General features: G+C 48.6%; 2 protein-coding genes across 2 annotated transcripts; both read left to right on the top strand.

The window, feature by feature from the left end:
- Nucleotides 1–11,257: 11,257 nt before the first annotated feature.
- LOC137838621 (uncharacterized) lies at nt 11,258–15,607 on the top strand. The gene is made up of 5 exons (XM_068647863.2): nt 11,258–11,413; nt 11,519–12,956; nt 13,060–14,024; nt 14,648–14,908; nt 15,266–15,607. The coding sequence occupies exons 1-5, from the start codon at nt 11,258–11,260 to the stop codon at nt 15,605–15,607; spliced, it is 3,162 nt and encodes a 1,053-aa protein (XP_068503964.2).
- An 851-nt stretch (nt 15,608–16,458) lies between these two features.
- On the top strand, nt 16,459–16,923 carry LOC150028045 (uncharacterized). Its single transcript, XM_090301026.1, has one exon. It carries the CDS (start codon nt 16,459–16,461, stop codon nt 16,921–16,923), a length of 465 nt encoding a protein of 154 aa, XP_090157152.1.
- Nucleotides 16,924–22,826: the final 5,903 nt, after the last annotated feature.

Consider the following 22,826-nt stretch of genomic DNA (forward strand, 5'->3'; position numbering starts at 1 on the left):
TGATTTCCGTTGGGTACTCTCGGTGGACGGATCGTCGAACCAGCAAGGTAGCGGTGCCGGAGTCATCTTGGAAGGGCCCAACGGCGTGCTGATTGAGCAGTCTCTGAGGTTCGCCTTCAAAGCCAGCAACAATCAAGCAGAATATGAGACGCTAATCGCCGGAATCTTGCTGGCTAAGGATATGGGAGCTAGGGTGCTGATGGCTAAGAGTGACTCACTGCTGGTCACAGGACAAGTAACGGGCGAGTTCCAGGCCAAAGATCCACAAATGGCGGCTTACCTGGAGTATGTGCAGGAGTTGAAGAGTTCCTTTGTCTCCTTTGAAGTGGTGCATGTGCCCAGAGAGCAGAATGCCCGAGCAGACTTGCTAGCTAAGCTCGCCAGTTCGGGCAAGGGGGGTAGGCAGAGGACGGTGATCCAAGAAACTCTGAAGACGCCCAGAGCATTTGTGGCAGATCACCTGGTTCTTCAGATAAGCAAGTCGACGGAGAGAGCGGCGAGGAGTCACAGGTCTTTGACTCAGGAGACCTTGAGATCGCCGAGAATAAGAGCATGTTGGGGAGAGAAGGTGAACCTGACGCAGGTCTGCGCTACGCATAAGCCAGACACGTGGATAACACAGTACCAACGATGCCTGGCAGACGGCCTTCTCCCGCTGGATCCAACAGAGGCTAGAAGGATAAAGAAGAATTCTAGCAAGTTCACGATGATTGATGGCGAGTTGTACAGGTTTGGGTTCACTCACCCACTCCTGGAATGTGTGCACGGAGAGAAATGTACAAGAATCATGGCTGAGCTACATGAAGGAATATGTGGAAGCCACGTCGGGGGTCGAGCTCTGGCCGCAAGAACCCTCCGTGCAGGTTACTATTGGCCTACAATGAGAGAAGACTGCAAGAAGTATGCGCAGTGCTGCAAGCAATGTCAGCAGCACGCCGATTGGCACAAGGCGCTTCCCGAGGAGTTGAAGTCGATTTACAGCCCTTGGCCGTTTCATACATGGGGGATCGACATCCTGGGACCATTCCCGCTGGCGATCAGGCAGATGAAGTACTTGGTGGTGGCGATTGAATATTTCACCAAGTGGATCGAAGCAGAACCAGTGGCTCAGATCACCGCACACAAGATCGAGAGCTTCGTATGGAAGAACATCGTATGCCGGTTTGGTGTGCCTAAGCGCCTGGTGTCGGACAACGGGACTCAGTTCGCAAGTCACCTGTTGAAGAAGCTGTGCGAAGGGGTGGGAATTCAACAAGTATTCGCATCTGTCGAGCACCCTCAGACGAATGGCCAAGTAGAGTCAGCCAATCGGGTATTGCTCAAAGGTTTGAAGAGAAGGCTAGAGAAAGCCAAAGGAAGTTGGGCTGAGGAGGTACCCAGTATAGTCTGGGCGTACCACACCACCGAGCAGTCAGGAACCCATGAGACCCCATTCAGCCTGGTCTATGGATGCGACGCAATGATTCTAGTGGAGATCCAGGAGAGCTCGCCGAGATTCCAGAACTTTGTAGCGGAAGACTCGAACGAGGAAATAAGGTTGAATCTGAACTTACTGGATGAAGTCAGGGAGGAGGCGAGATTGAAAGCTGAGGCAGTGAAAAGAAGGATTCAACAAAGATATAAATCGAAGGTGATGCCAAGGCAGTTTAAAGAAGGCAACCTGGTGATGAGGAAGGCCCACCAGTACGAGATGGAGAACAAGTTGTCGCCTAAGTGGACGGGACCGTTCAGGATAACCGAGGCGCTCGGGAACGGCGCCTACCGCTTAGAAACGTTGGAAGGAGGGGTGATTCCTCGCACTTGGAACGCCACGCACCTTAAGTTATATTACAGTTAAGAACTTTGTAAGTAAAAACAAACACGAAGAGCTTTGCAATGTTTCTGTTGAAACAGTTTGAAGGGGGCACTCTTTTTTCCCTAAGGAGGGTTTTTAATGAGGCCGCCCAATAAAGAAGAGTTTTCAAAGTTTAAAGTGTTTTAGATTGCATGCTTGTTGTTTTCCGAAAGTTTTAAAGAAAGACCTTGTCACTTATATGTGATTTAAGGCGAGTTGAAGTTATGTTGCATGCTTTCTAAAAAGTTTTTAAGTCCCTATCGCTTTTCGACGATTAGCGGCATCAGTTAAAGTTTTAAAAGTCCTCATCGTCTTTCGGCGCTCGGATGCACCAGTTTAAAAGACCTCAACGCCCTCGCGCGTTTCGAGGCAAGAAAGAGAAAAAAGTCCTCAGTGCTTCCAGAGGAGAGAAGATGTAGCCTCTGGGGCAATGTAGAGGCACCAGTAAAAAGTCCTCAGTGCTTCCAGAGGAGAGAAGATGTAGCCTCTGGGGCAATGTAGAGGCACCAGTAAAAAAGTCCTCAGTGCCTCCAGGGGAGAGAAGATGTAGCCCCTGGGGCAATGTAGAGGCACGAGTTAAAGACCTTCTCGCCGTCGAGCGAGTTCAGGCGAGTTAAAGACCTTCTCGCCGTCGAGCGAGTTCAGGCAAGATAAAATCCTTCTCGTCTTGAACGAGTTCAAGTATGGTGTAAAGGGTGGAAGAAGTTCAGAGGGTGGCTAAGGTAGGTTCGAAGAGAACGCCCAGCCACCCGGTTCCTTGTTCTGAAGCTCAGGGAGGTAGAGAAGGATCCGAAAGGCGCCTCTACCCCCAGATGAGGGAACAATGGCCAAGTTGTGAGGGCAAGGGGAAGCCTACATCGCCAAGACCCTCTGGCGATCAGATTCGGGCGGTGGCACGAGCAAAGGCCCATTTGATGGAGCAGATCAGGTAAGCTATGCCTTAAGCTGTCAGTTGAAGTGAAACTTGTTATTTAGTGAGTAGTTTTACGACGAAGTTCGCTGCTTTTAAAGTTTACGAGTTATTAGAATGCTGTTATTCGAAAGTTGATAGTTTAAGCAACAAGTAAACAAGTTGCGCCGGCAGAATTGCTAAGTTAATTTCGTTTGAAGCGAATTGTACAAGGAGAGATCAGGCAAACAGAGAAATTGTAGGAAGAGGCAGAAAAACTTTATAATAAAGTGGTATCAGTTCAAAATACATATACAAAAGAGGAAAGTTATTACAAGAAAGTTGTGCAAGAGAAAACAGATGAATAAGTGAATGGAGGGAATCAGCTAGTCTTCAGAAGGAACGATCTTCCCATCCACCACTTCGTTGTTTAGTGACACCATGGAGAGGTCCAGATCAGGATATTGGCTGGCGAACTGCTCCAGGGCGGCGTCAAACCCAGCGGCGAGGATTTGGGCAGAGCTCAGCTCGAGTTCTTCAGTCTGCTTCTTGAGCCCCTCGGTCTGCTGTTTTAGTTCTTCAGCTCTCTCACGAGCTTGAAGGAGGTCTTCAGTAATCCTCTTGTTTTCCGCCTGCGCCTGGGCCAACTCTGCGGCGATCCCTTCATTTTCCTTTTTGGCCTTAGCAAGCTTAGCCATGGTGTCATCTCTCTCTTTTTCAGTTTTCCCCAAGAGGACCTCCCGATCTACGGACCTCTTCTCAAGGCTTTCTACCTTGGCGGCATCTGCTTTAATCGACGCCTCCAAGTCAGCCACCTTGAGACGATAGGGGACCAGCTTGCTCTCCAGCTCAATTTTCTCTTGAGCTAAGAGGTGCACCCTATGGCGTAGATCGGTGGCCTCCTTGCGCGCCACCCGCAGCTCGGTGCTCATAGCATCCTCCACGCGCGAGTGGTCGATCTCCTCTTGGAGAACAGAGATGTCGTCTTGGAGTCTCTTGCTGGAACTCTCCACAGCTTTTGATATGATGGAGGGGAGATCCTCTGCCATCATCTTGAGTTTTGCTGAGAAGGGTTCCCACACCCCTTTGACCACAAGGGAAAGGTTTGCTCGTGGAAGCGCTGGGGGAGCCTGGTGCTGGTTCTCGCCACCACCTTCTTGAATTGGTTGGTGAGTTGGAGCTTCTTGGCGTGGTGGTGACGAGGGGGACTCGGTGATGATGATGGGTGAGTTGTGACCACCTTCATCCCCACCTGCCGCAGCTTCGGCGATGGAGGCGGTTGAAGGAGGACCCCCTCCAGCAGATACAAATGGCATGGAGGCGCTCGGAGGGTTCTCCATGAAGTTAGGCTCAGTAGCCTCAACCACGGGAAGTGCAGCCGCCAAAGGAACTGCTTGAACCGGCGGTGTTGCAGCTGGGGGAGAAGGCGGTGTTGGAGTGGGAGCTGGTGGTGAGGACGGTGTTGATGTTGGAAGAGGATGTGGAGCAGGTGGTGAAGAAGGCGCCACCCTTCTTCTTTTGGTGATGAGGCCGTCCTCAGTTGCCTCATCGTCTTCTTCTTCATCCTCATGGACCACCTGAGGGGTTTTCCTCTTTGGCTTCCTGAGGATGAGTTTCTTGCGCTGTTGGGCGGGCAAGGCTTTTGAAGGAGTTAGGCCTTTAGGGGGCGATCTGCCCTGAGCAGCGGCGATCTCCACCACTGAGTTGGGCACAGTTTGGGAGCTCGACGCCAACCCATGGGCTCGGGCGAGCGCCCTCAACTCGGCTAGTTTGCCTTTACCCAGCATGAGATCTGCATAATGAGAAGGTATACAGGTCAGCTCGAGGACAAAGATAAACACATGGGTAAGTATGCAAATTAGACAAACAAGTGGTGCAGAAAATAAAGACCAAGTCTAGTGCGCAACAGACGAGACGCCCAGGGATGGATAACAAAAGTGCAACACGGGGCAAAGACTTAAGAGTTGAGATAAGCACTAACCTATGCGAGCCTCGAGTTGGTCTTCGAAGAACTCAAAGGAGATGAGCGCAGTGGTAAGGAAGGTGATGTTAGCGTCTGCCACGCTTTTCCAGAAGAGGCACAGGTCCTTATCCAAATCACCCATGTTGTCGGGGCTTCTTGGCTTTCTAAAGCTTCCTTTGGAGTCTTTAGTTCCCTTGTTTACCCAGTACAAGGGAAAGCCGTCGAGCAGCGAAGTGTCCCGATCATTCTGGCGCACTTGGACGAATTTACCTTTCCAGTCCTTGTAAGATTGCTGGAAGATAGAGAGGATCGACCTCCCAGCAATTCCGTTCAGGCTCACCCAAAGGCGATCTCCGGGGTTCTTGGCCTCGAACAGGAAAAGGAACACGTCTACTGAGGCCGGTAGGCCCAGAAGTGCGCACACGATTTGAAACGCCCGCACGAATGCCCAGCTGTTGGGATGGAGCTGGGCGGCGGCGATGTCGAGCTCGGTTAGTAGTTCCCGCTCGAAACGAGTGAGAGGGAACCTGAGTTTCACCTTCTTGAACAGGGTGGTGTACACAAAGCAGAACAACTCGCCGTTGTTCCCTTTGTCATCTGCGTAGACCGGCACATTGGGGGGACAAGGCAACACCGTCAGTTTGTCATCGTGCTCCTTGTGGAACGATAGGTTGGGCTCGTCCCCTTTCTTCAATCGAAGCACTGCCCCAACAGAATTTACTGAGGATGTTTCCCTCAGCAAAGTTGAGGTGGCCCAGGGGTATAGCTTCTTGTAGTCTGGAGAGGCGTTGGAGGCTCCTCCAGCGACTGGTGGAGCAGCCTGAGCGGGGTTGGGGCGAGAGGTTGCAGGCCTCTTAGCCTGGGAAGAGAGAGCACCAGGTGCTCGCGGTGGGTTATGAGTTTGAGATGGAGGGTTTCGCGACGAGGGAGGGGGATTCGCGGTTATCTTTGTACGAACCATCGCGGGAACTGTAAAGGAAAAAGTAAAAGAGAGGTGAGCGAAGGTTGCAGAGGTTGATCTGATTGTGAATGAAGGACGAAAAACGAACGAACGAAAGTTCGTTGTGATGGAAGAAGTGGAAGGTGAAGCCCTAAGTTATGCGAAAAAGGGGAAGAAGAAGGAACAACCCACAGCGTATGCACCAGACAGTTAATGGATGATGCGAATCGGTTAAAATGCAGCAAACATCAACAGAAGAAGTAAAGGGGGTACCTTTCGATGATCAGTTGAATGTTGAAAGGAGTTGGGGATTGAGAGGAGTTGAAGAGCGTCGAAGGTTGCAGAGGGAGTTCAGAACGTTTGAGAAGACAAAGAGGTGATGGAACAGTAGAAGCGAAATGGGTTTAAGGGTTTTTCAAATGATTTTTGGAAGCGTAAACGACAACTAAAGATAACCGTTGATGAGGCCACGTGTCGGGCGATGGGAAGGTGTTTGGTGGAGCGTCAGGAAAGCAGAAAGTATGAACGTTTGGAATTCTGCGCCAGTGCCACGTAGATCGGCAGTGACGTGACTCCTTTAGTCTTTTCGCTGGACAAGTCTTCGCTCAAGACTGGGGGGCTTGTGTACCGTCCTGGTAGTCGGAAGTGATGACGTGGCAGCAAGCTATTATGAAGGCGTGTTGAGCGGAACCCATGGCTGGTAGAAGGGAAGGAAGTCGGGGGGCTCGAGTGGTCGCCAGGTACTAAGTTGGCGTGCTCCGGGCTCGTTTTGAGATGAGGTCGCCGGATGCGAACCCAGACGACCTCGTGGTTAGAGATCGCCGAAACAAGGACATCGCCGAAGATGAAGTCAGATAGTCATTTGCTAGCTAGCCAGAAGATGAGGTCGGGAGGCAGCTTACTTCAACATACACGGTGAAGCAGGTAGAGTAGATCATGAAGGCGGCCGGCGAGACCACAGGGAAGGTGTATATGAAGGCACCCGATCTCGCCATGCAGAAGAGATCACGCTCCGAGGCAGCTTTGCGCTACATGCGTAAGTAACTTAGCCAAAAGCCTGAAGAGTAAGAAGTGGCGCCCAAGTCAAGGATGCTCCAGATGGTGACACGTGTACAGCTGGATGCGAGCCACGTGTCCAGATGTGTAACTGTCAGGAGAGAGAAAGTGCCCAGGTATATAAGAGTTTCCAACGAACTTTGAGGTACGCACGCGTTCATATTAGTTCTTTACAACTGCGAGAACGAGAGTACGCTGAGAGAGAACTTTGCACGGTTCCTTAGAGTTCTTGAGTTTTTCTCTTAGTAATTGGTGGTTCAGTCGCTGACTTGGGCGTCGGAGCGTGATCGGCCGCAGCGGCGCCGTTCTGTCTTTTGCAGGTTCTTGAGGTGGATCGCGGTGAAGGACGGAGGCTAACACGGCGCAGAAGTCGATCCAGGTTTGACGAGGCAAGGCTCCAGCGTTTTGGTCAACAGGCAGGATCACAAACATTACTGCTTTTAGAAATCCTGACAGAAAGAACAGATTGATTCATAGCAAAACAGATTTATTTTTCTGATTATACAGGCACTTTCAGAAAATTAAACATATTGGTTCTATAATCAATGTGTTAAATTTTCAACTTTACAACAAACAGATTATGAGCATAAATTTCAGCTACAGTAGCAGAAGTGATTTTCAAAGATTCAAAAATGAGAAGTCCAATCTCAAATCTATTGAAACTGTATTGAAAAGAATCTAAATTTGGAAATCAATTATTTACAATATTTTATTACTTCTATCAACCAGCTAGTATCCACAGGTTTAGAGATTTCTTAAGCACACAAGAAGTTTATAAAATCTTGAAGAACACAATATGAAGCAGCCTTGAAACAACATATTCAATTTTAAATGAACAAATTCTTTTTTATCACAGTATATCAGTTATTCCATAATTATTTCAGTTATCAAGAAGAGATAGATGCACACACAGATTTATACTGGTTCACTCAATAAGAGCTACTTCCAGTTTCACCTTACACCAAGGTGATTTCCACTAAACCAAATCAAATCTTTACACAAACCTATTTTTCTTGAACCCTACAACAGCAAAGACAAAACAATGCTGAAAAACCCTATTTCAGCACCACCCACACTTCAAGAAACCCTATTAAGAAGTGCAATAAGCACCCTTACACAGGAAGAGAAATAGGAATGAAAACACCTGAGTTTGGAATACAAGAACCCAGAAACAAATCACCCTTGATGTTGAACTGTGATAGAATCTGAAAACTCTTCACCAAGTAACACTAGCACAAGGAAACTTGAAGTTTTGAGAGAACTCAAAAAACAAAGGAAAGATCTCAACACAAACACTGAAAGCTTTTGAAACTGTGTGTAAAACATAATTTTCTCAACAAACTAATAAGGAAAACACTTATACTTTTATAGGTTTTAGATTGAAAATAGAATTTCGAAAAATAGTTAAAGTTGTTATGAAAATAACAGATTGAAATTTAAAAGAACAGATTGTTTTTCGAAAAAATAGCTATTGGTTGTCTAACCACTTCCAGGTTAGTTGTAACGGTCATATTTAGCTAGTACTGACTTTGATCTTAAACATAGAGTTTCAAAAAAGACTAAGTAATTTTGCTTTTAAAAAGAACATAATAGTTTTGTTTCAGTACACAAAAGAATCTATTGTTTTGAAAAACAACATATTTATTTTATGTGTTGTAAGCTAGTTTTGAAAAACTTCAAAAAGCTTTTGATGAAACTTTGTAAACATAGCTTGAGCTCATCACCTTGGTTATGATAGTAAGAGATAGATCGCAATGCAAAAGGCAGATTTAAACAACCTCTAATCTAATAGGAACCATCAATACAAAACATCATTCTTCATCAAACACACTCTTTCAGCAAATTGAGTAAAGACTCCAGCTATTTTCACAATTACAGCTACAACTCAAGTTTCAAGAATAAAATTCAATTTATCTTGATTCAAAATATTTAATTTTATTTCTCTGATAAACTTTAAACTTTAAATTTTATTTTAGAAACCAAAATAATTAGTTGCAATAGTAACTGTACCGACCAGTCCTCGGACTCGGGCGTTGACCAAAGTCATGGTGGGGCCCCGAAGGCTGGGTCCACTGGAGGTTGGTAGGACAGGGCAAAGTCTCGCCAGGCTCACGGTTAAGGGGATCCGAGGAGGGGGCGACATCGAGGCAGGGCGTGGAGGCCTTGGGCCTCGACTACCCAACAGTAAAGATGGACCGAAAAAGGTGGTTTTCAGGCCACACTCCAGTTACCAGTAAGGGGAAGCCTAGATCACGAGGGGTCCGTGCATGGGGTGTAGGGAACGCAGTAGTACGCACCACCATCAAAGAGCCACTGGGAAAGAGAAGACTCGTAAGGATCACGTCCCAAGGGTGATCTGCATGCATGGCACGTGAATAAGACAGGCAACTCTCAGGGCGGATGACCCAGAGATTGGGTGCATGAGTTGGCATCCAAGTGGTCATCCCGCGCCAGTTGCGCTTCGGCAGGGTAGTCTTACGCACTAGATGGCCCTACGACTGGGTGATAGTCTCGCTAAGACGCACCTACAGTATGCTTAAGTCACAGTTAGCAAGAGGGGCAGAGACACTGAAAGGTATATAAAGGGAAACAATTAGCATAACAAGGTACGCATTCCTAAGGCCAATAACACACAGAGAGAATACACACACAGAGCTCTCAAGATTTGGAGTTTTTGGTGTTTCTTTGCCTGGTGTTTGACTTGGGCGTCGGAGTGCAAATGGACGCAAGGGCACTCATTGTCTCTTTGTTTTCAGGTGATCCACAAGGAGGAAAGTGCTTTTGAAGAGGGGGGATTCTTGGACGCACAACTTTCGTAGACGCACAAGACACCTTAGGTCAACTGGCGGGAACATTTGGCGCCCACCGTGGGGCACGATCTAAAACGATTGTCCCAACCGCAAGAACTGAGAAAGATTCATCAAGATTCATCAAGAATCAATCAAGAATAAGGAATACAAGGCAAGGATCTGCTGCGCCAGTCGGTGGCGAAGGTCTTACCCTGCAACAGGTTATGGAGATGATGCAGGGCCTTCAAGAAGCAATGGCAGCGGCAAGAACTAATCAAGAATGCATCCAGATTGATCTGGCTGTGTCGGAAGCAAGAAACGAAGAACTACATCGAACCAATGAAGAGTTGCGCCGTGATTTGCGAAACCAGGTAGGGGATCTTGAAACAGAGGAACAAGAATGTGTTACTCCTCCCAAGGAATTTCCCATGCCTTTTTCGTAGGCGATTATGGATGTTGTGATACTAGCTACATTCGTGGGACCGAAAGCCACGTTCACTGGGATGAAGGATCCAAAGGCTCATCTCACAGCTTTCCACACGCAGATAATGCTGGTTGGTGGTTCTAATGCAATAAGGTGCAAATTGTTCATGAGCACGTTGGTAGGGACGGCGATGCATTGGTTCATCAGCCTCCCTGATGGTCACGTGACGTCATTTGCCCAGTTGTCAAAGTTGTTCAGGGAGCAGTACATTGCGAATCGCGCTCCCCCACCCAATTCTTACGATCTCTTCGACGTAAGGCAATACCAGGGTGAGTCGCTGAAGGAGTTTGTTAACCGTTTTGGGGCGCAGGCGGTGAAGGTCAACACCAAGGACGAGACGGTAATGGTTCACGCGTTCAGGAAGGGGATTTGTCCAGGGCCTTTCAGTGAATCACTCATCAGAAACCGCCCCAAAACCTTTGCTGAGATTAGGCGTCGTGCGGTGGCTCACATCGCATCAGAAGGAGAGGTGAATGAAAAGCGTGCGTGTGTTGACCCCACGCGCCCACGAGCACCGACGCATGCGCAGCCCATGAGAGTGCATGAGGTCGCAACAGAGAAAAGGAACCATGGGAAGAAGCAACCCTATGAGCCTAGGAAACCTTAAGCTAGGCGGCGTGCAAAAGAGAATAAGCCTGTGAGGCATAACTTTGTGGTGGAGTTGAAAGATCTGATAGTCGTGCCCAACATAGCAGAAAGGTTGAGGATGCCACCCAAGACTGACAAGAAGTTGGGACCTCACGAAGAGGCTTCGTGTGAGTTTCACCAAGCGTTTGGTCACCCCATACGCAACTGCTTGGCGCTGGGACACTAGTTGGATGAGCTGGTGAAGAGTGGGTTCCTAAATTATTATTTTGCGGAACTAGAGAGGACTAAGACCCCAGCAACGTTAGGAGAGGATCAGGGGCATGAGATGCCCGTTCATGGGGAGATCCACACCATCTCGGTGAGTTTCTCAGGTGGAGGGTGCACTGCCTCTCAGCGCACGATCGGTGATGTCAATAGAGGCGCAAGCAGTGAATGACGTGCTCGACGTCGACCTTACTTTCACAAAGGTCGATCTTCGAGACGTCGTTCCTCACAAGAACGACCCTGTGGTGATTTCTGTTGTAACCGCAGGAAGGAAGGTGCACCGAGTGTTAGTGGACCAAGGCAGCTCGGCGGATGTGATGTTTTGGTCCACCTTTAATAAGCTGCAATTGTCTCCCAATCAGCTGAGGCCATACACGGGGTGCTTGTATGGCTTCGCCGGGGACCAGGTGGTGGTACGAGGGCATTTGGAGCTAAGGACCACCTTTACGAATGGCTTTGCATTTCAAAGAAAAGTTGAAACTGTTGAAGGCTGATTTAAAAGAGTGGAACAAGAAGGTTTTTGGCAATGTCTTTCAGCAGGGGGATGAGATCCAAAAAAGGATACATGAATTGGATGCAAAAGATGACGAGAGTGAGTTGGATGAGGTGGGTAGGGAAGAGAGGAAGTGGTTGTTAGCGTAATTGAGAAGTAATAACCTTAGTCAGGAGGCCATTTATCAGTAGAAGGCTCGCATCAAATGGCTGAAGCAGGGGGATTTGAACACAAAGTACTTTCACTCGACCATAAAATGGAGAAGAGCAAGGAATGGGTTCAACGGGGTGAGAGACAATGGTGTGTGGTATGAAAATCAGGGTGAGGTGAAGGACAAGGTCCGAATGTTTTTCAAAGAGAGGTTCTCTGGCGATGATCGTTTGAGCGTCAAGCTAGATAATGCAAGTTTTAATAGGATCTCTGAAGAAGACAATATCGGGTTGGTAGGAAGGATTTCTGATGAGGAGGTAAATGAGGCAGTGTGGAGCTGTGGCAGTGATAAAAGCTTGGGACCTGACGGCTTCAATTTTGGCTTTATCAAGTTATGTTGGGAGGAGATGAAGGCAGACATCATTAGGGCAGTGCATAATTTTGAGGAAGAAGGGAGATGGCCAAGGGGGACGAATGCCTCTTTTATATCGTTAATCCCTAAAGTTGAAAATCCCCAGTGCTTGAACGAGTTCAGGTCGATATCTCTGGTCGGGTGCATGTACAAAATTGTGGCAAAGATTCTGTCAAGCAGGTTGAAGAAAGTTTTGCACAAGGTCATTGATGTGAGACAGTCGGCGTTCTTGGAAGGTAGGGGGACTGTGGATAGTGTCTTAGTAGCAAATGAAGTGTTGGAGGATATCAAGAGGAGAAAGAGCAGTTGTATTTTCTTTAAGGTTGACTATGAGAAGGCATACGACTCAATTGATTGGAGGTTCTTGTTCTATATGCTGGAGAGATTAGGCTTCTGTGGGAGATGGGTCGGCTGGATTAGAGCGTGCCTTGAGTCCTCATCAGTGTCTGTGCTTGTGAATGGGAGTCCGACTCAGGAGTTTAAGCCCACGAAGGGGGTGAGGCAAGGAGACCCGCTGGCACCTTTTCTGTTTCTCATTGTGGCAGAAGGTCTAGCCGGAGTGGTAAGGATGGCGGTCGATAAGGATTTAATAGAGAGTGTGGAGATCGGAGGTAGGCTCACCAAGGTAAATATGTTGCAGTTTGCGGATGACACGTTTTTTCTATGTAAAGCGAGTACTCACAGTGTGTTTGTCATCAAGGCCATTCTTATATGTTTTGAGTTATCGTCTGGGTTGAAGGTTAATTTCCGGAAGAGTAGTGTTGGAGGGATAGGGTGCAATAATCTCTTGTTACAGCGTTTCGCGACGGTCTTGAATTGCGCCACGATGAAGACTCCGTTTAAATATCTGGGCATGCTTGTACGAGGAAATCACAGAAGAAGTAAGTTTTGGGAAGAGGTGGTGGAAAGAGTGAGGGGGAGACTAGGCAGATGGAAGGGCAAGTTTATATCCATGGCTGGGAGACTTTGCTTGATTAAGTCGGTGTTATCTGCTTTGCCTTTATTCTATATGTCTCTTTATAAAATGCCGGTTACGGTGGCGAATGAAATTGTTATATTGCAGAGGAATTTCTTGTGGGGCTGGGGGTCAGAAGGCAGGAGAATCGTGTGGGCCTCGTGGGATAAGGTGTATGCGCCAAAAGAAGAAAGGGGGGCTTGGTATGACTGACATAAGGCGCTTCAATATTGCTTTGATAGGAAAATGGATTTGGCACCTAGGTTCAGAGAAGCAGGGTTTGTGGACAGAGGTGGTGGATTCAAAATATGGAGGTTGGAGGGACTTACAAAGGCAAAGAAAGAACCGATTGGATTCTCTTTGGTGGAGGGATTTGAAGGATGTTTGGGCTCTAAACATTTGGAAAGATAATTTTGAGGACAACATCTCGTGGGAGGTTGGGAATGGGAGGGAGATCAGGTTCTGGGATGATAGTTGGGCAGGCAGTGTAGCCTTAAAAGAGTTATTCCCGAGGCTTCATTCCATATGTACGAACAAGGATTCGTTGCTTTGGCAGGTTAGGGAGTGGTCTGAAAGCTTGGGGTGGGTATGGAAGATCGAATGGAGAAGAAACTTGTTTGAATGGGAACGAAGTCTGGAGTGTCAGCTGATGCATATTCTGGGAGGTCAGATGGGGATGACAGACAAGGAGGATAGGTGGGCATGGAATGATACAAGGACAGAGAGGTTCACAGTTAAATCAGCATACAGCATACTCAGGGACGTATATCAGGGGGAGGAGACAGAGGTATATCTGGGTTTTTGGAAGCTAAAGGCGCAACCTTCTGCTCATCTCTTGGCGTGGAGGGTATTGGAAGACAAAATAGCAACCAAAGCCAATCTGGCAAGGAGGGGGGTAGGGCTAATCACCAATATTTGTAGCCTGTGTGGGGAGGAGGAGGAAACTACGTCCCATTTGTTCTGTACATGTAGGGTGGCTTGGCTTGTGTGGGAAAAGTGCCATGAGTGGGTGGGGATGACCTTTGTGAGCCATAGGGATCCGAAGAACCACTTTTTAAGCTTCCGGATGAGTGGGGTCACGGAAAGCATGAATCAGGTTTGGGGGGGTGTGTGGATAGCTGTGGTTGGGGAACTGTGGAATTATAGGAATAGGAAGGTGTTTAGAAGTGGCAGGGTAGACCATATTGAAATTTTTGCTATGTCGCAGGTTAAGGCGTGGTCATGGGTAGTGTGTAAAGCACGAGGCGCTTGTTTTTCTTTCTCCGATTGGTGTCTTGAGCCAATGGTCTGTATGAGGTCTGTTATATTTCCTAGGAACTCCTCCTCTTGAGTGGAGTAGCTGGTCCATGCGTGTAAGGTAGGTTTTCTGTATAAGGGTTGAGATATCCCTGAAATATCTCTTTTTATTCATTCTTTTTTTGCCGATAAAAAAAAAAAAACGGATGGCTTTGCATCCCGCACGGAGAATATAAGGTACTTGGTGGTTAACGCTTCCTCAGCCTATAATATTCTGTTGGGGAGACCAACTTTGAATAGGCTAAGGGCGGTAGAATCAACACGCCACATGAAGATGAAGTTACCGGACTTGAGCGAGAAGGTGATAACCATCAAGTCGGACCAACAAGAGGCTAAGAAGTGCTACGAGAATAGCCTCAAGACCAAAAGGAGGGTGTTCATGGTTACAAAATGCCCACCTAGCAGAGACGGGGACGCCCGCGCAGGGCCTCCCACGCAGAAAGCGCTCGGGAGGGACGACCCGAGCCAACAGGGGATATTGTGGAAAGACAGATCGGGGGTAGAACGTTTAAGCTTGGTAGGTTGTTGGATCAGGCAGAGCAGGACCAGGTCGTTGGGGTGATAGCACGGCACCTGGACGCTTTCGCCTGGTCCGCCTCGGACATGCCAGATATAGACCCAGATTTCCTGTGTCACCGCCTCACCATGGACCGCAAGGTCAGGCCTGCCTGCCAGAGGAGGAGGAAGTTCAATGAAGAGAGGCGGCAGGTCATCAAGGAAGAGACGAAGAAGTTGTTGGGTGTCAGCCACATCAGAGAAATTCAATACCCAGAGTGGTTGGCAAATGTGGTCTTGGTGAAGAAGGCCAATGGGAAGTGGAGAATGTGTGTGGACTTCACCGACCTCAACAAGGCATGCCCAAAGGATTCGTACCCCTTATCGAGCATCGACGCCTTGGTGGATAGCGCCTCGAGCTGTAAGATGCTTAGTTTCTTAGATGCCTTCTTTGGGTACAACCAAATCAAGATGCACCCTAGAGACGAGTGCAAGACGGCGTTTGTGACTGAGACGTCTTGTTACTACTACACGGTGATGCCCATCGGGGTGAAGAATACGGGCACCACCTACCAAAGGTTGATGGATAGGGTTCTTGCACCCATGATAGGCAGGAATGTGCAGGCTTACGTGGATGACATAGTGGTGACCTCGTAGGAGAGGGGTAAGCATGTGTCTGATCTAGAAGAGCTATTTGCGATGATAGCTAAGTATCGGTTGAAGCTAAACCCTGAAAAGTGCGTGTTCGGGGTCGAGGCGGGAAAGTTCTTGGGTTTCCTACTCACCGAGCGTGGGATAGAGGCAAACCCGGAGAAATGTGCGGCAATCCTTGCCATGAGAAACCCGACCTCGGTCAAGGAGGAGCAGCAATTGACCGGGCGGATGGTTGCCCTGTCCAGATTTGTGTCGACTGGAGGGGAAAAAGGACACCCTTATTTCCAGTGTTTGAGAAGGAATAGCTGGTTCGTGTGGACTGAAGAGTGCGAGGAGGCTCCTTAAGTTAAAGGAGTATCTAGCTACCCCTCCCATGTTGTGCAAGCCGCAGTTGGGCACTCCGCTCCGATTGTACTTTGCTGTAATGGAGCGGGCGATTAGCTTGGTCCTCGTCCAAGAACAGGACCAGGTACATAAACCAATATACTTTGTGAGAAGGACCGGAGGTGAGATGCCAGGCCCTGGAGAAGGAGGCCTTGGTCGTGGTATTCTCGGCTAGGAGGCTTTGACATGACTTCCAAAGTCTCGCAGTGGTGGTGATGACGGACTTACCTATCCGAAAAGTGCTGCAGAAGCCGGACGTAGCAGGAACGATGGTACGTTGTGCAGTGGAGCTCTCGGAGTTTGATGTTTAGTACGAACCCCGAGGCCCCATCAAGGGCCAGGTGTATGCAGATTTTGTAGTAGAACTCTCCCCGACAGATGCACGACAAGGGGAGGAGGCCAGCTTCAGATGGGTGCTTTTAGTGGATGGATCATCCAACCAGCAAGGTAGTGGAGCTGGCGTGATCTTGGAAGATACCGCACGGGCTATTGATTGAGCAGGCCTTAAGGTTCGCTTTCAAGGCCAGCAACAATCAAGCGAAGTATGAAGCCTTTATCGCCAGCATGCTCTTGGTTAAGGAGATGGGAGCGCAAAGCTTATTGGCAAAGAGCGACTCCCTTTTATTCACAGGTCAGGTGACTGTCCAAGTCTTGAAGAGTTCGTTCGCGGTGTTTGAGCTGGTACACATCCCGAGAGAGCAAAATGCCTGAGCTGACTTGCTAGTCAAGCTCGCCAATTCGGGCAAGGGGGAAGGCAGAGGACAGTGATACAAGAAACCCTCAAAGCACCACGGACATTCGTCGCTGATAATATGGTGGGCGTTCATCAGGTCAGTATGATTAGGGGAGGGGCGAGGAGTCATCGGTCATTGACTCAGGAGACCCTGAGGACGCCCAGTGTAAGCGGTTACCCGGTCTCGCAGGGGGATCCTATGCAGGTATGCACAGTTGAGGAGGGGGACACATGGATGACACCCTATAGGCGCTACCTAGCGGATGGGATACACCCATTGGAGCCCGGGAAGGGCAAGAAGATAAAGAGGAACTCTGCCAAGTACACCCTTGTGGATGGGGAGCTGTTCAGAGACATGGGTTCACCCACCCAATCTTGGTGTGTGAGTGGAGACCAGTGTACGCGAATAATGGCTGAGCTCCACGAGGGAATCTGTGGTAGCCATGTTGGTGGTAGGTCCCTGACATTAAATGTCGTTCGTGCAGGGTATTACTGGCCAACAGTAAGAGAAGATTGCACGAAGTACGCCCAGCGGTGCAAGTAGTGTCAACAGCACGTCGATTGGCACAAGGCGCCGCCAGAAGAGTTGAGGTCGATTTACAACCCGTGGCCATTTCACACTTGGGGAATCGACATTCTGGGGCCCTTTCCTTTGGCGGTAAGATAGATGAAGTATTTTGTAGTGGCCATTGAATACTTCACAAAGTGGATAGAGGCTGAGCCAATAGTGCAAATCACAACTCACAAGATACAACACTTCATGTGGAAGAATATAGTATGCCGTTTTGGTGTGCCGAGGCGTCTAGTTTCCAACAAAGGCACACATTTTGCGAGCCAACAACTGGGCAAGTTGTGCACGGAGGTCGGAATAAAACAGGTGTTCGCATCGGTTGAGCACCCACATACAAATGGATAGGTTGATTCCGCCAACAGAGTTCTACTCAGCGGTCTGAAGAGAAGACTCGAGAAGGCTAAAGGAACCTGGGCAGAGGAGGTTCCTAGGATAGTGTGGGCTTACCACACCACGCCTCAGTCCACCACTAGAGAGACAGCCTTCAGCTTGGTGTACGGGTCGGACGCAATGATTCCGGTAGAGATTCAAGAGAGTTCGCCACATTTTCAAAGTTTCATGGCTGAGGAGTCTAACAAGGAGAGAAAGGTGAACCTGGATCTGCTAGATGAGGTCAGGGAGGAGGCGAGGATTAAAGTTGAAGCATTGAAGAGAAGGGTGGAGCACAAGCACAGTTCCAAGTTAAGGCCTAGACAGTTCCAGGTAGCTGACCTGGTAATGCGACAGACTCACCCATATCAGCTGGAGAACAAGCTGCCCCCCAAGTGGACTGATCCTTTCAGGGTGATGGAGGTCCTCGGCAACGGGGCGTACAGGCTTGAGACTCTAGAAGGAGGCGCAATTCCTCGTACATGGAATGCAGCCAATCTCAAGTTTTATTTCAGTTGAACTTTAGCATTGTACACAGTTTAAGGGGACGCACTTTTTCCCTTTTTAAGGGTTTTTTAAGAGGTCACCCAATAAAGTTACGATTGAAGTATACATATTCTTGAATTTTTATACAATGCAGGGACGAACCTGTTGCCTTGGTGTTTAGACACCTCAAGAGGGAGTGGCAACTTCCTTTAGGACGCCTCCTCCTCGAGCATGGGCGCCAAGCGCGAACAACAAAGTTCAGTCAGGAACGAACCTGTCGTCGTGGTGTTTAGACACCTCGAGAGGGAGTGGCAGCTTCCTTTAGGACGCCTCCCCCTCGAGCATGGGCGAAGTACGAACAACAAGTTTCAGTCAGGGGCGAACCTGTCGCCTTGGTGTTTAGACACCTCGAGAGGGAGTGGCAGCTTCCTTTAGAACGCCTCCCCCTCGAGTGTGGGCGCCAAGTGCGAACAGCAAGGTTCGACCAAGCGAGGTCCCCCTTTGCTCGTGAGCAAAGATGAGGCTGGATGAACGCCTTGAGGCTAGAAACCTTGAGAGAGAGTGGCAATTCCCGCGTATGACGCCTCCTCTCAAGTGTCGACGCCAAGGCTAAGCGAAAGGATTCCCAGTTAAGTTCTCTCTTGTCTTAGGGGCAAAGATGAGGCCAGTTAGCATATCTCCCCCGACTACAAAGGAAAGGGTGAGGATCAGTAGTGCAGTTTCCTTGCCCAAACAGAATTAAGGCAAGGCCAGCAAAAGGTTCACGTATGACCAGGCGGTCGAAGCAAGAAGGAAGAACGACGAGAGAACGTGTTACCTAAGGTTCAAATTTTTTAAGGTCATCGTATGTGAAGGTTGTTAGCATCAAAGCGTTGTAGGCAAGTTAACAGTTAAAAGCAGAATGGCTACAAGCAACATAACACGGCATGTAAGGAAGAGCAAATTGTATTAAATTACAAAGGTTTTGGAAAACATAGTCTTAAAGTCAAAGTTACAAGCTCCTTAAGGGCATCTAGACACGATTTGCCCATCCACGACGTGGTTCGACGTCGCAAATGGGGAGACATCCATTTCAGGATGCTTGCAAGCAACCTAAGCAAGGGTGTCCTCAAATCCCGCTGCGTGCGCATGAGCTGCATCGTCGATGAGCTCTGTCTTGACCTTCCCGAAGACTTCGACTTGAAGGGCCAATTCTGCCTTGGCCTTCTCAAGGGCTTCAGTTTTTACGGTGAGCTCAGCCTCCACCTTGCCCAGTTGCACCTCCAGGTCGGTGGCTCGCCCTTCAAGTTTGGCCATTTTAGCCTTGTTGGCCTCAGTTTCTTCTTGGAGTCCCACCACCTGGGTACATAGTGGCACAACTTTGCCCAGCAGGGTGGTGTACTCTTGGCCTTTGTCGTGGAGTTTCTTGTTAGCTTCTAGCTCGGCCTGCCGGAGGGCACTTAGCTCCTGGTTCAATGCAGTCTCACGGGTTGAAGAAAATTTGAGCCTGTTGCCCAAGTTGTTCCTTCACCAGAGCCAGTTCTTCAGCCAAAGCTAGTTGCTCTTTTGCCTTCGACTCTGCCTCGTGGGAGAAGGCGTCAACTTGGGCAAGGAACTCGCCAAGGCTAAGGGCCAAGTCTCCCGCACAGCCTCGTCGTTGGATCTTTCCATGGCCCCTTTCTGGTAGCCCTTGAGGATTTGTTGAAGGACCAAGGGAAGCTTAGGGGCAGGTGTCGGGGCAGGCTCAGGAACGCTCTCACTCGCGCGCTCGAGGGTGCGAAGAGGCTTTTGGGGGATGAGACGCTGGGGGGGTGATCTCTGAGCAAGGCAGGGCGCCTAGCAGAGGAAGAGTTTGAAACAGCGGCTACCGCCACCTTGCGTTTCTTAAAAACAAGGTTGTCCGTAGTATCCTGATGAGAATCAAAAAGATGTTATCAATAGAAGAAATGGACAAGGGCCAAAGCATTTAAAGTTCTTCTTATTAGTCTTTGCAAAAGATGAGGCCCAAGCCCAAAGCCCAAGCCCAAGAAGGCCCAAGCCCAAGAAGCCCAAGTCCAAACCATGAGGGTCAAGGCCAAGCATTAAATAAAAGAGCATCATTTGAATGACTCTTGTAGGAGGTGTGGATATTAAATAAATAGGCGTGAATGTATTAAAGAGAGTCACTTTGTCCATGTGACTTAGTAGGGGGGTGTAGGTGTAGTTTTAGGAGGTGTCATAGTAGAAAAAGGTCACACCTCCCATGTGACTTGTTTTTGGTGGGAATTTCAAATGAGTTTTATTTGAAAATTCCCACCTATTTTTCAGCACCTCTAGGCTATAAATAAAGGTGCTTAGCTTGTACAATTCAGATTGGAATTTTATAGTAGAGAGACTATACTCAATTTTGGAGAGAATTTGTGAGTTTTGAGTCTTCCTCTTCTTTGCCTTATCTTGTGAGCTATGGTGAGCTTCAAGTGGTGGCACTCCATCACTTATCTTGGTTCAAGGTTCCAAGTGGCATGAATGGCTTCTTCCAATTCTCAAAATCCAGCAAGCATCTTCTTCTATAAGTGTTCTTCTTCCTTTTCTTCAATTTCCATTCGGTAGCTTAATTTCCTAGTGTTTTCCTTCATTTTTCTACCGTTTACATTTCTGTTTTCAGCTTGGTTTCCATTTATTCTATTCGGTTCAGTAGCTAGCTTTTCAATTCTGTCCAGTTTTTAATTCTTGTTCTTCATTCCTTGTGTTTGATTCAATTTGACAATACATGGACTTCCATATGAGTCTTGGTTGGTGCTAAGTTTTGGTGAGTTCTTGAATTTAAAACATTGATCCAATTCTAAAGTAAAGTGCCTTTCAAATCCAGCTCAAGTTGCTCCTAAGAATGTCAAGAATCATGTGTTCTTGTAGTTACATTCACATCATATCCGCCTCATCATCAGACACGATCTCCACCACCCGCTTAAGGGGGGCTGGAGCAGAGGAGGCCCCAGCGGCAGCTAAGGGCACGACATCAAGGAGGGGCTAGGGTAAGGAGGCCCCAGCGGAAGCCAAGGGCACGACATCGAGAGGGGCTGAGGGAGCAGGGGCAATAACGGTTTGGGTGGTAGGTGGAGCAGCGGGTGCTGAGGCGCCCGCACCAGCAGCTGCGTCGTCACGAAGGGCTAAAACCTCAGCTAGTCTTGCCTGTTTCTCTGCGTTTAACATCATTCTTGCATCAGAGTAAGGAGAGATAAGAACTTAGCGAATGAAGGAAGGATAAAAAATCAACACATATGTAAGTATGAGGTAACAGATAAGCAAAGCAATATAGGAAGAAGAAAAGGTTAGAGGCAGGGCTCTATACCAATGTAGCTAGCGAGTCTGGATAGATCGTACTCGCACTTTATAAGCTCGGGGGTGCTGAAAACCACCCCCAGGCTAGCTAACACTTGGCATACGCCGTGATTGGCAGAAGAAAGCTCATCAAGGGTTTTGGCTTTCTTGAGTTTTAACTCCCCCACCTAGTACAAGGGGAATCCGTCCAACGAGGTGCGGTCGTGCTCAGAGCTGCACACCCTGAAGAACTTCCCCTTGAAGCCTTTGTATGACGATTGAAACAGGGTAAGGAAGACTCTTTCCGCCACACCGCTGAAGCTCACCCATAAGTTCTTCCCGGGTTCTTTGGCTTCGAAGAAATGAAGGAAGACGTCGACGGAGGGGGCATGGCCAAAATGATTGCAGAGTATGGAGGCCCAGTTGTTGGGATGCAATTGGGCAGGGGCAACGTTTATTTATGTTAGCAACTCCGTTTCGAAGCTGCTGAAGGGAAGGCGCTGCCTAATACGCTTGAAGACATTCTGGTAGAAGAAGAAGAAGGGTTCACCTTCGTTGGCGCGACCGTCCACGCACACGGGTTCGCTCTCTACGCAGGGACGAACCGAGATGTAGGCATCGCACTCTCTCCCGAACACCCTACCCATGAACTCAAGTTCGCTATCTAGATGCGCCCTCCAGTCTGCAGTAGAGGTGAGGGTGGAGGTTTCAGCAAGGAGCTCGTCAGAGGCCCAAGGGTATAAGGACTTGTAGTTGACGGTAAGTGGAGGAGGATTGGTGGTGACTTTCGTTCGTGCCATGATGAATGAAGCTAGGAAAAGCAAGGAAAAGAAGAAAGCAAAGGTTCAACAAGGGGGGGCTGTGGTGTGAAACTAAAGAAACCAAGAAAAACCCTACCCTCGCAAGAAAGCCTGGAAAACAGAGGAATGAAGAAGATGCAGAAGAAAACTTAAAATGCAGAAGTTTATACAATCCTAGGCAGTTATCAATGCGCAAAATCAAAGATAAAGAGCAATTAATGGAGAAAATAATCATACCTTTGATTGTTGATGAGTGAAGGTAGTGATTTTTGTGACAGAGGAAACGAGAGCGCTCAAAGAAGAAGATGAAGAGTGCAAGAGAAAGTTGCAAGTGATGGAACAGTGCATGAAGCACGCAGTTTTGAAATACTTAACGTAAAGTTGGAAAGCGCATGCGACGTTAAGTCCCAGTCACTTGATTAAGACATGTGTGCTGATTAAGACTGGAACAGGAAAGCATCACTTCGATGCACTGTACACGTCCTGTCACATGAAGCCACGTAGGTCGGCATGGCAAAGCCATAGTCTCTTTGCTAAACAAGTTGAAAGCTCGAGATTGGGGGGTTTGTGTACCGACCAGTCCTCGGACTCAGGCGTTGACCAAAGTCATGGTGGGGCCCCGAAGGCTGGGTCCACTGGGAGGTTGGCAGGACCGGGCTGAGTCTCGCTAGGCTCACGATTAAGGGGAGCCGAGGAGGGGGGCGACATCAAGGCAGGGCGTGGAGGCCTCGGGCCTCGGCAACCCAACAATAAAGATGGACCGAAAAAGGTGGTTTTCAGGCCACACTCCAGTTACCAGTAAGGGGAAGCCTAGATCACGAGGGGTCCGTGCATGGGGTGTAGGGAACGCGATAGTAGGCACCATCATCAAAGAGCCACTGGGAAAGAGACGACTCGTAAGGGTCATGTCCCAGGGGTGATCTGCATGCATGGCATATGAATAAG

This window comes from Phaseolus vulgaris, chromosome 4 (assembly GCF_051622355.1).
Source record: "Phaseolus vulgaris cultivar YP4 chromosome 4, ASM5162235v1, whole genome shotgun sequence".
Lineage (NCBI taxonomy): Eukaryota > Viridiplantae > Streptophyta > Magnoliopsida > Fabales > Fabaceae > Phaseolus > Phaseolus vulgaris.

Excerpts from the sequence above, each read along its gene's own strand:
- LOC137838621 (XM_068647863.2), top strand. The coding sequence starts at position 11,258 with ATGGCTTTGCATTTCAAAGAAAAGTTGAAACTGTTGAAGGCTGATTTA. Across the intron at positions 12,957-13,059 it reads GTGGGGCTGGGGGTCAGAAG|GAAAATGGATTTGGCACCTA; the intron begins GCAGGAGAATCG and ends TTGCTTTGATAG. Across the intron at positions 14,025-14,647 it reads AAATTTTTGCTATGTCGCAG|GCAGAGCAGGACCAGGTCGT; the intron begins GTTAAGGCGTGG and ends TTGTTGGATCAG.
- LOC150028045 (XM_090301026.1), top strand. The coding sequence starts at position 16,459 with ATGGTGGGCGTTCATCAGGTCAGTATGATTAGGGGAGGGGCGAGGAGT.